Source organism: Anopheles moucheti, chromosome 3, assembly GCF_943734755.1.
Source record: "Anopheles moucheti chromosome 3, idAnoMoucSN_F20_07, whole genome shotgun sequence".
In the NCBI taxonomy this organism is placed as follows: Eukaryota; Metazoa; Arthropoda; class Insecta; order Diptera; family Culicidae; genus Anopheles; species Anopheles moucheti.
Window position 1 is genome coordinate 56,876,034 of NC_069141.1, and position 12,544 is coordinate 56,888,577.

General features: G+C 48.5%; 1 protein-coding gene across 1 annotated transcript; it reads right to left on the reverse strand.

Annotated features, from left to right (window-relative positions):
• Positions 1 to 10: 10 nt before the first annotated feature.
• Positions 11 to 12,128, reverse strand: LOC128300671 (protein disabled). Its single transcript, XM_053036826.1, has 8 exons — positions 12,086 to 12,128; positions 11,858 to 11,973; positions 10,550 to 10,648; positions 9,883 to 10,491; positions 9,430 to 9,804; positions 6,176 to 9,350; positions 5,970 to 6,107; positions 11 to 5,899 (listed from the first exon to the last, which is right to left on the reverse strand). Exons 1-8 carry the CDS (start codon positions 12,126 to 12,128, stop codon positions 3,147 to 3,149), a joined length of 7,308 nt encoding a protein of 2,435 aa, XP_052892786.1. The 3' UTR covers positions 11 to 3,146.
• Between the last annotated feature and the right edge of the window lie 416 nt (positions 12,129 to 12,544).

Sequence of the window (12,544 nt, forward strand, 5' to 3'; positions counted from 1 at the left end):
AATAGTTGGTTTTGTGTTTGTTATCCTCATTCTTGTTCACTCACTTGCCCGCTCCCTGTTGTTCGATCTGCTATTTTTCATCTCTCGGGTTTCTCGCCTTCACGTACCGTTTTTGTTTCGGTTAGCAATGCTTTAAAGGTGTTTTGTTTGATTTATTTTTAACATTTCGCAAAGTAACATTTCTCGTTTGTTCCGGCTTGCCATTTGCCCAATGTGACAAAGTTTCACAACAATTTCAACACTATTTATTCAAGAGAGAAAGAGAAAGAGATTGAGAGAAAACGAAAACACATCTACACACAATGTATTCACTCACGCGCTGCCTATTCGCGCAACAGAAGAAAACAATTGAGAACAAATGTGCCCCCAAAACGCTACACATGCATATCTCATGAAATTGTTCGTTTAATTTGATTTTTATTAGTTTTTCTGTTTTTCCTGGTTGCTACCGTACTCAAATGTTCATTTTCTCTGTATGCTGTTTTCCATTTATTTCATATTTCCTGTTTGTTTGTTGAGGAGGGAAGGGTGGGTTAATATCAACAATTCTGCATTTACCAACTCTACTGTTTTCTTGTTGTTGTTTTGTTGCTATATAGTTTTTTAATCTCCATTCTGTACGTGTCTGAGTAATTGTTTGTTCCATTAATATTAATGCTTAATGTTTATCTTGTTCCTGTTGTTTTTTCTTCTTTCTTTAGTTGTTTTTGTTCTATTTTGTTCATCTGAGTTTTCATCTTCTATCGCGTCGATTTGTGTGAATATTGTTGAATTGTTCGTGGTGTTTTTCGATTGTTTTGCTGATTGGTTTCTTGCTTTCTACTACCTTATTTACCCATTCCCGATCAGATGGCCATTTTGCTTTACCCTTTTCCTTTTTCCACATCTAATATCGATTGCCAAGAAGTAAAGGGGAGCGAGCGCGAGAAAGTGTTTAGTTCGAGTATGTTTTTTCTGGGATTGCCTCTTCGTTAGCTGCTCAAAAGCAATTCGGTGTACGGTATATTACATATTCAAACATATCATAAGCGAAACGCATTGCTACAAAGTAACAGCGCACGAACTCGGTTCAGTAAGTGACTGCCAATATCCAATGGTAGAGTTCCGTTTTCAAAAAAACAAAAAAGCTGTAAAGCTCACTTTCCTTGCATCACTGCAGCCGGCGGTTCGTTCCCGTCTTGGAACATCCGCGGAGTTGCCCTGTTTTTCTTTTGCGTTGAATAATTTTCGTTAATAATATCTAAACACCACACTGTTAAAGTGTGGTTCCTTCGATTCCTGTGTCTGTTTTGTGTGTGTATTTGTATACCTGTGCCTCGGCAATGTCGGGGTGGATTAATTAGTATTAATCTAAAAATTTGTTTTATCAACTTACTAGCTTCTTTCTCCTAATTATAACCGTTTCAAATGAATGCAACCAGCGGGCCTACATATTGCAGCTGCACGCACGCTTTCCCTTTTATGCCGCGCGTGGTGTTCACCAACGTCCATAATATTATTGCTAACCTAATGCTTGCATATTGGCATGTTTGCGGGTGCTTGTCTGTGGTTATGCCTTGATCATTCCCAGCCCTAACACAACGTACGGCTAACAGAAGGGTGTATGAGGAAGGGAGGGTAGGGTGGGTTTGCCCACTGAGCCTCAAAACCTAAATACGCACAACAAGATCGTGAAATCGTCTGTTTGTCTGTAGGGGGAAATAAACAGAAAACTAAGCCCTGGCGCCACCCAAATCCTGATATTGTTGTATTAGCTGCCTTAAGATTGAAGTACACATCTCCAACTCATCCATCATCAGTGTGAGTATATGTCTAATATTGCGCCTCCATTCTGCTTCTACCATCGACCCCATAAGTGGCCGGTGTGGCATCTAGGGATCACTGCGGGCTTAGAAGTTTACATTTTCGTTAGAATAGTATATGGAAAGAGAGGAATGAGCAGATAATAATTTTTGTGTGTGTATGTAAGCGTGTAATCCTTCTCCCGGTGTTGAGTTTCACGTCCTTTTCACAGTTCCTTGCTTTTCCCCGGTTTCAGTTTATGCATTTATGGCGAAAATTTGGATTGGCTACAATTTTAAATACGGGAAATGTGGATTAAAAGGACAAACTTCCGTACGTAACACCCCGTTCCGCATCCATTCATTAGTTGCTTCGTTAGTTGCTTGTGCAGTTAGCGTACGTTTCGAACCTTCTTTCGCCTTTTCTGTGTGTTTCTTACGGTACCAGTTACCAGGGGCACACGAAACAAAGCAGCAACAACAGCCATTCTTTTTACACCTTCTCAACCTGCATTAACTATTCCATCTGAAATCTTCAGCCATGAACGCACACGCATCAGATTATTTAAGTTAACTAGCAGTAAGAAACTAAAATGTTTGACCAAATGTGTTGATATGAATGCATTGTGATTGTGACATAAAGCTAGCAGGCTCTAAAAGTATACCGAAATGTAACGTTAAATAACTTTACACCAATTACTAGCATTAAAAATCTCAACATTAAACGACAGCTCTAGCCGCCCGCCAATACCTAACGCACTGGGAAAGATGAGCGGAAAAGATTGCGTGAAGGGTTAAAGCTTAATTTACTTACTTATCAGACACTAGAACGACATGAGTGATCTGAGCTGAGTAATCTTGACTTATCTGAACGCCCTGCAAAACACTTAACGGATTGGGTAGCCGAGGTGTCATATTACGATATGAACAATCGAAGGCAAATGAGAAGACTTCGGTCAGCCGTGGACAGGAGTCATGGAGTTCTATATGTTGTCTTCCATCAATGTTGTTTTCGGTGTTTACTTCTACCCCCGAATTACTACATTGAGAATGCTCCTACGCTATTGATGCCAATCTCGCCAACATAACGGAGGTGCACATTACTAGGTGCTGACAAATAAAAACACAAACTAATCCACACATTGACTGTACTGACGAATTGGGTTTTTTCTTCAACATTTAAACAAACACCTGATACCGGTTGCAGTGCTTGATGCGCATGTAAAGCTTCCGTATGTCCTTAGCCAGTGAGTAGCGCTGATGTTCGTCCTGTTGGCAACAGTACTGATACTGCTGACGGGCACTCAAACTTCGGCTCAGCTGGCGACTGAGGAAGTTGCTCTCGATCATCAGGCTACCGAGTAATCAGATGTTATCGTCAAAATTTGCAAAGTTCTTGTCCCACCCGGTCGGACCGGTTCCGGTGGCTCCTGCTCCGCTGCCCGCTCCGTGCCCGACAGCATCGGGACCGCCATTGCCACCGAACGGATCTGCACGGCCACCACCGGAGGAGAAGAAATCATCATCCTCAAACGGATCGTCGACCTTTTTGGCAAAAATGTTAATACTGTCCGATTTGCGTATATTATCCTGGTTGAACAGCTGTTGCTGCTGCTGCTGCTGCTGCTGATGGTGCCCTGCTTGACTAGAGGTTTTTAATATCTTTTTGTTACTACCATTATTGCTTGTCGCTGCTGGTGGAGCCGGACTGGTTGCGATGCTTGCCGAAGACCAACCTTGCTGTTGACCGTGCACCGGCCCATCTTCGGGATCCTGTTCCGCATCGGAGCGTCCAGCAAAGTCATCCTCGAACATGGTCGTTGCCTCTGCATCAAACTTCGACACGGTGACATTTTCATTGAAGCGCAGCTTCGAACCACTGCTGGACTGCTCCCGATGGTGCTGATGCCCGGATGAGGAAGATGCCGGTGGAGGTGTCGATGATGACGGAGCCTGCTGCAATGATTGTGAGTGTTGTGGATAATCACTCGAATCAGCGTAGTTGCCTCCACCCGGATGATTCTTGTAGTGCTGCTGGCGATGATATCCTCCTGGAGGTTCGTGTGTGTAATGGCCACGTTCCTTATCATTGGAGAAATCGCTCGAAAAACGATATGACTTCTGCCCTTCACCTCTCCCACCGGTAATAGGTCCCCCCGTCCCGGCACCTCCGATTGGGGGGGAGTTAAAATCACTCTCGAACCCATCCCCACCGACAGGTGGTCCAGATGGGTCAGCGAACTCATCGAACTCAAAGTCCAGTTGGCGGCTGCCGGAACTCTGAGGCGCGTTGTGTGAATGTTGCTTCTGAATGTTGCCCTTCGGTGGAGTCACACTACCATATCCTCCACCTTCTCCCCGGCCAGCTTCAAAGTACAGATCTCGACTATTGCTTTTCTTCATGCGCCTGAGGGCTTCCTCTTCGTACTCATAGCGCGCCATCTTCTTCGCTTCTTGTGCGATAAGCGCATCGTTCATGCTGCGTCCTTCCTGTCGCGGTGTGGATGATTTACCGTAGTATCCGGTTGATGCTGGCATTGGTCCTGCCTGAGGCTGTCTACGACCACCGTAGTACGCTGGACTATCGTCCAACGGCTCGTCCAGAATGTTCTTACCCCCCGGGACATCGTCTTCATCATCCTCCTCGTCATCATCGTCTACGCCTGCACCGACGCGGCCGCCTTCGGGTGCATCAAAGTCGAAGTAATCCTCCTTGGAACGCACCGGGTATCGCATCGTCGCGTAGTTCGAACGCATCTCCATTTCTTTCCGTTCGGCCCGCGTTCGACTCTTCTTGCGAAACCTTCGATCTTTTTCACCATCCGATCCGGGACCACCGACCGGTACCATTCCACGTCCGCTTCGTCCGGTTTCGTTGTACCGTCGCTGCTCCTGCTGCTCCGTTGCGCTCGAGGGCCTCTTCCACGGCATGGTAGCCGCTGAACCGACTCCTCCCTTAGAAACCCCCCAAACGTCATCGTCTAGCATCATCATCATCTGCTGCTGCTGTTGTTGTTTGCTTCCACGTCCAATGTTTTGACTAGAACGATGTAAACTGTTGCCTCCGACATCGCGCAGACCCGATCGTCCACCACCCATCGTCATACCACCCATTAGGTCACCCTCGGAATCCTGATCTAGGTCCTGATCTAACCGGGCACTGCCAGCGTTGCGTAGGCCACGTCGCAGCGAGCGACTTTTGTCCAGCGATAAGTATCGATCTCTTTCGCGATATTCCGCTCGACTGTCCAGACTACCATAGATATCGCCACTACCGAAGCTACGCTGCCGTTCACGACTGTCGTACGACTCATTGCTCTCGCGGTCGAAGCTCTTCCGTTCGCGTTCGTAGAAATATTCCCGAGCTGCCCGCGAATCCCGGCTCGGCCGTTCGTACATACCATCATCGTAATCTGGCCTTCTGCCACCGTAACCACCTTCGCCAGCGTATGGATCGTAATCGTATCGACCACCACCACCACTGCCTCCGCGCGATGGTTCTCTTTCCCGATAATACTTCCGCTTGTCGTAGCCCTTGTAATCCCTACGATCGTACGCTGGTGGTAAGCTTTTCGGTTCCCGCTTCTCGTACGGTGGTCCATACGTGCTGCGTTCATAAGCGTTCCGATCGAACGATCGCGATCCACGCTCACCACCCGGTGGGCCTCGCGTGTCTTCATCCTCCGTCGGTGAAGACCACGTTGGGCCGACGTGATGATCGTGATACCAGTGTTCATCCTCGAAATTGTCGCGGCTTCGCGAACCGACCCCACTTTTCATGCGACGACGCTGCTGACCACGCTGATCCTTCACGATCTCGTCCTCGTAGTCTTCGTCGTTCGAATTGATACGTCGCGGCGGCATACGCGGATGATGATACCGTTCGCCCGAGGTAGGATGGTGATGACGCATCGACGGATCACCCCCGGACGGATGCATCGAGGAGCGTTTGCGATAGTCAGGACCTTCCTCATCCCACGGACTAACGTCTCGTGACGATGATGAGGTATGCCCTTTGGACGGCCATCGACGTCCATATTCGCGCAGATCTGCTTTTGTCCATTCGTCCTTTGGGTCGGAGGAACAAGGTGACTCAGGTCCATTTTTATCGCCACTTCCTACGAACAAAGAAAACAGACCGTGTAAATATATTTTTTTTTACAAATAAATGATAAACTATGTACATACTTCTTCCACCATCTCCTCGTACAGGATCATGGCGCAAATCTTGTCTTTTGGAAGGGTGATGTGACGGTGGCTCTGGCTGATCAAATACCGCCCACGATTCGTTGGCATTGGTAGGAGTCATGCGAGACAGTTTGCCCTCTGTGAAAGCAAGAGAAGTATAGGTGAGTAATGTTTACCGTGCGCAAACAAATAAAATAAACGCATACCTTCGTTGTTATCTCCTTCCGGCGAGGACTCACCATCACCATCACTCATCGAACCGGACGAACGCTTATCGCTCGACGATTGACCACGTGGAGCCGGTGTTGGTTTACTTCTAACACCATCATCGCTTCTCCGAGACATTGGTGATGGTTTTAGGATGGGGCTCTTGGCCATTCCGGATGACTTGGAACCTAATGGTGGAATGGGTGATGTACTCATGTCGCTCAAACCTCCGACCCCACGACCCGATTGTGCGTTATGTCCTAGGGAGAGAGTTTCGTACTGAACCATGGTGCTGCTGCCGCCGCTAGTTGGAGATTTATTTTTCGGTGCGATCATATCGTTCAGTAACGTGGTGGAAGTGGACATGTTGGTAGGCCGGTAAGGTGAGGTCGAAGTGTGCTGCAACAGTGGACTTCCTTTCACCGCCAGTCCCGACTGTGCGTTGGTTCCAGATGGCGCCGGTGACAGTTGGTCGTTGCTGTGCAGGGACAGATTCGAAACCGCCTTCTGCATCAGTTCGTCGATTTCTAGATCTTCGCGTGGAGTTGTTGCGCTACGGAACGAACCTCCGTCACCGCCGTGCAAGTCTCCCTGACCCTGTGCCTGCTGCTGCAACTCATCCTCGTTCATATCGGCATCGGAAATATTGATCTCTGGCGAGGTCGTTTCTTGCTGCTGTACCGCCGATTCCATATCGTCAAAGTTGGCCTCAAACTTGGCATCATCGTCTAGCTCACGATCTTCGAACGAGGATGATTCCATTCGGGCCATCGGAGCTTGTGCGGTTTGGGGGGGCTTTTCGAACAGATCTTCTACCAAAATGATGTCCCGCAATGCAGCATAGCGATCCTTCGCCTGGGAAATTACCTGCGTAATTTTTGTATCGATCTTTGTCAAAGGTGGTCCGGTAGCTAGGGGACTGGCGGAAGATCCTCCAAAGGAATGTGATCCAAGCGTAGGTAATGGCGAGGAACCCACCATACCACCATCACCACCGATGAATGCCGGTGAAAGACGACTCATTTCCGAGGCCACTTCCTTTTGCAAATCAAGCGAATCGGCACGTTCACTCTGTCCGGATCGTTGTTGCTCCTGGTCATGATCGGTTTGTCCCGAATCGCTTGTTGTTCCGTCTGGACCAATTTCTTGTTCAATTATTTCTCGGAATACTGCATACTTATCTATAACCGGTTTTGGCGAGTGAGATGCATTGCTACCGGAAGATGAAGGATGCAGATTCATGTTATCGAAGTTTGCCACAAACGTTCCAGAACCTGTTCTTCCGCTATCGCCCGCCGTTGAGCCACTGCGTGGACGTTCCTCTTCACCAAAATTGTCATCAAACTTGGCCACAAACATGGCATCATTCGCATCATCAAAATTCACCTTAAATACGGGCGATTCACTGATACTTCCATCCAGCCCAGCCGTATTGTCCTGGCTGATGCTGCTGCTTGTGGCCCACGATGGTGCTGCTGAGGGCGGCGGTGGTGCTGCAGAGTACTTGCTATTTTCGATAAACTCCGACAGGTACGTGGTCAGCTCGACGAGCGTCATCGTGCTCAGCTTGGACACGGGGACGTTCAACTTCGTGGCCAGCTCATCGATGCCGAGCGTTAGTAATTGACTGAGCGTAATGTCGGGTAGGAACGAAGCGGACGAGGACGTCGTTTGCTGATGGTGGTCGAGTTCCTTCGAAAAGTGTCCCACTCCACTACCGGACGGTGATTTCGATGTTGGTGGAGGCGTTGGTTCGTCGAGATTGCGAGGATCCGTTTCCGATTGCTTTCTGGTGATGCGTGTCGTTTTCGAAGCGTCCTTGCGTTGTGGCGGTGGCAGTAACGTCGGTATGTCCACCTTCCCGATCGGTGCCAGATAGTCATCGTCATCGGTGCATTTTTTCTGAGGACGTCCGGGACCAACAGTTTCGCCCGCTGTACGACCAACCTTGCGCGATGGTAGCGGCAACGGTGGAGCATCTGATCCGGGCCCACCACTCGATGGCGATCGATTGCTGTCGTATTTGGAACCAACGTAGTCATATCGCTCCCTGGGCCCATGACCGGATACAGTGCATGATCCAGCACTGCTTCCGGTAGCATGAGATGATCTCAGTGACGGTCGGATGACAATGTCAGCAAATTGCTTCTTCGGAGGCAACGGTGGTGGTTCAATGTGCGAGCCAGAATCGGGACGGGGCGGTGGCTCCGGTGCCATTTCCGTTTCACTCAGCGAATCACTTTCCTGCAGTCGACGCATATTTATGCTGTTTGAGTCGCGTTTCGAAAACTTTTGTCCAAACAGGTTCGGTTTCATCTTTTTGGAGCTGGAGCTTAGACTAGAGATCACGTCGACGGTGTTCTGCTTGAACACACTGCTGGCCGCCGGCCTGTTACGATGCGCGTTCGGTCCACCGGTTTGTGACTGGGCAGCATTCGCTTCGGAAGTTTGACGTTCAAGACGCTTCTGGCTAATGTAGCTAGCCCATGATTCAGGCGGCAGGTTTACCTGTAGCGGCCCATTGTAAACTGAGGCATCCTTATCCTCTGCGGAGGATTTGTGTGAAGTTTCCTCCGTGTCGGATGGTCTCATTCCTTCCTGCTGGGCGCCACCTCCTCCCGCATTGCGTGGTGACGCGTTTCGAGAAAAGTGCACCTCGAAAGGATCAAGTTGAAGTTTCGAAAAATCATCATCTTCCATAAACGGATCAACCGAACCTTTAGTTGATCCACTTCCAACTAGTGACTCGATGAGTGGCATGTTATTGTTACTGCCGCCGCCGCCGCCAGATATTCCCACATCGCTTCCACTTGTTGTAGATTCACCGCCGTTATTATTCTTCATCGATTGTGCCTCGTCAAAGCTGGCCTTAAACAGATCACCACTACCGCTGGCAAGGGTGGAAATGTTACTTGCATTTAACGTTGCTGATCCTCCGGCCAGGCTTTGCTGCAGCATCTGCGAGGACGCTTGATCTTCCAGTGCAAAATTTGCATTGAACGTGCTTTCCTTTCCGGACAGATCTTTTAACACCTTTTTTGGTGGATTCTTGAGCTCTTGGAAGAAGTATTTCTTGTCGATGTATGGCTTTATTTTGCCCGTTCCCAGCGGGTCTAGATCCGTAAAAACGTCCGTATACGACGAAGGTTGTGCCGCACCGCTCGACTGTGGAGCCTACAAATAAATACCACAAGCATGGAATAAGAACGCAACGTCAAGGAACGAAAGTCAATAGTATTAATGTTCGACATACCTTTCCCGTGTCGTCAGAGTTCTTTGGTTCGTCTGAATAACGTGCCGGTTCCGGATCGAAGCGTGACGTATTTGGCGGGGAATTTAGCCAATCATCGTTCTGTACCGAGTTGCTACTAGTCAATGTGCTTCCACCGACAACCTGCGATGGCGGTGGATTGTTATTGCTACGACTAGCAGTAGAAGAATGTGATGTCGCCGTTGCAGCATCACCACTAGAAGCGCTTGGTTGTGTTGGAATGGGTGGTGCTGGCATTGGAGGAGGTGTTGAGGAAACTGCAGGACTCGATTCCATCGTTGGCAAGTTTTCAGTCGAACGGTGCGTTTGTTTCTGATGTCGTTTGCTTGACTCTGGTGGTGGTAGAAGATTGTAGGACTGGAAAGAAAGATCAACATCAAATATCGGATGGTTGAGATTGTTTTAGTGCTCTCTTCTCAACAGAACATAGCTTACCGGCGGAATATTGGCAAACGAATCACCAAACGGATCATCGTCCAAAACACTTTTCCCCGGTCCCTCACTAGGCGTGATGCGTTCCATCTGCGTTATGCCTCGTTGAATACAGCTTAATTCTTGCTCGAGGTCCACCAGATCGGCCACCGATTCGGGCGATTTTTCACTCTTCCCTGCGGTCATCTTAATGCTACTGCTTGTGCCCACAATCGACGATCCACCCAGTGCTCCCACTAACGCACCCGCTTCACTAGAATGATTCTTTCCATAGCTCGAGCTGCTACTACCCGCTCCTGCTCCTCCTGAGCTATCCAGTGTGGTGTTGCTCTTCGCTACCAACGATGCGGACACGGCCTGATGTTCGTGGGCTGTGATTTTACTCTGAATGTGCTGCCGGGCCAGCTCAATCTCTTTTTTCTTCAGCTCAAACACGACCTGAAACAGGTCGCGCATTGCCAGCACCACCTGGCTGGCGGCTTTGTCGGTTTTGATGCCGAAAAACCGATGCCCACTATCGGGGGAACCAAAAATATAGCCAAATGCACGCGAATCCGTCATGTCCTGGGCGATGAACGATATCTTATGCACGGGATGGTGATAGAGAGAATCCTGCGAATAAACCAATGGATTAAACAATGATCGTTTCAGTGAAATGGAAGTGACTTACGCCAGTTTTTTCGTCTCTCAATCGTAAACCATCGATCGTGACGTGTATCGTGATGCGTTGCTTGTGTTCTCCTGCGGCGCGTATTGCCATTTTGAGGTCCTGCAAAACGTACAACAAAAAGCCGTTAAATGTCATCATTTTACGCTGTGTACCCTTCGTTGGCAAGACTAAAATAGTAAATAGTCCTAAAACTACAAGCCCCGCATTGGTAAAGGTATACATGATGGGAATAAATAAAGTCTCCATACGATACTCGATTTAATTCTATTGATCGTTTGCTGATGTCGGGATTGTTACACATTGAATACAGCTAAATCATTCGCATTCGACCGTTCCGCTTGATCGGGTCGACTGTACGCAAACATTACCACCCGCTAAGACCCGACAGCGTGCAAAACGGTATCATATTGTTAGACGCTCAACTACAATCGATTGGCTGACCACAACTATGGGACATGGTAAACCAATGCATTCGATATGCTTGGTACTACCACCATGTGGCAAAAATGACCTCAGACCGCTGCTACAATGCGCGCTGGCACAATGCACAACACGTAAGCGCGAGTGTATCATCGGGAGAGGGAGTGGACCCGGTGCAATCAAGCGGCTCCAATCCGTACCCAACTTGTGCCGCATCGCGCTATGTCGCATCTGTTTTGGCTGGAGGTGTGTGTTTTGTTGCTGTTGCTCCTTTGTAGCTATTCAATAAAACGCAACTCCAGATTACGGTAACAATCCTTTGCAACGGTCTGAACGCGCACACGGCGCTGTGTACACTCGGCTTTATGATTTATATGTTTTGCCATCGTAAATTTGCCAATAAAAACTCCACACACGCAACACACACACACGTTGGGAAAGGGTGTTCCGGACGATTCTTCTTCGCGCCCAGCTGCTGGATCGTACCCGCCTGGATGGGTGGGGTAATCGAGAGGGTAAGATAATGCGCGTCCGGCGCAGGGTTTGAATTGGAGCCAATTCAGCTATGTGTTGTGTAGTCTGTTTCCACATTCGGCATCGGATTTTATCTCATCCACCGCCGCTTGCTTGACAAGAGCACTCTGTGCCGGACCATTTAAACCAAGATGATGCAGGGGTTGTTAAGAATGAAGAGCATTCTGGGTCTACGGGTTGGCGAGCGGTAAACGGTAGGTGTGCTGTGCTAAAAATAACACACCGGACCGATGATGAGGGAGCGCCCTTTATTCTTTCGCGGTTCGTTTTTTTAAACAGATTAGCTTTTTGTTTTTCGTGCCGTATGGGAAAACCCCTTTTTCTACACTTTACTGCCACCATTGTATGTCATACCTGCAGTGCCTCCTGGCACATCCGGTCTCCTCGGGCTTCGCCGACTTCTAGGATGCCGATGAGTTTGGCCTTGAAGCTTACACCATCGCCGAAGAAACGCCCGGGTTCGTTTCGATCTGGAAAGAACAATAATAAACAGGCCATAAAATAACGATTGTGTGAAAATCGATACTTAGTGCACTTTTTGTAATTTTCAGCGTATAAAATTCGTAATTAGTAAACTCTTACGTCGCAGATGCCCACGATCGGATGTGCGTGTTGCGTTTCTCATGTTGCTTTTCGAGTGTTTTTTACGTTACTAAGTAACCGTTCGTCTATCGCAGCTTGAACACCAACGGGAATAGGTGACGAACAGGGATGTTAAAAAACCGGGTCGATGGGAATGACCATCTTCAGGGCCACAAAACACGCACACATGCTGCCACGGAGCGTACAACCATCAGGTTTGCTTTCGGAACCAATGACACACAACAAATTGCGCACGTTGTGATCGGTAGCTCACACACTGGTACAAAATCGTGAATGAAAAACAAACACGACCCGCGCTGCAGAATTTGCAGTTGCAGTCTAGAAAGCCAATTCACACTGACTCCGACAGTACGGCCGGCAATTATCACTGTAAAGGAATGGATGCAGCAGAAGATAAACTAGCGAACTGCAGCTATCGCCGCTATCTCAGTAGGTCTC

Bases quoted from the DNA above. Each gene is read 5' to 3' on its own strand.
- LOC128300671 (XM_053036826.1), bottom strand. From the start codon at position 12,128: ATGAGAAACGCAACACGCACATCCGATCGTGGGCATCTGCGAC. The intron at 11,974-12,085 runs GTAAGAGTTTAC...TGTTCTTTCCAG, and splicing joins CGATCGTGGGCATCTGCGAC to ATCGAAACGAACCCGGGCGT. The intron at 9,351-9,429 runs GTATGTCGAACA...ATTTATTTGTAG, and splicing joins ACTCTGACGACACGGGAAAG to GCTCCACAGTCGAGCGGTGC.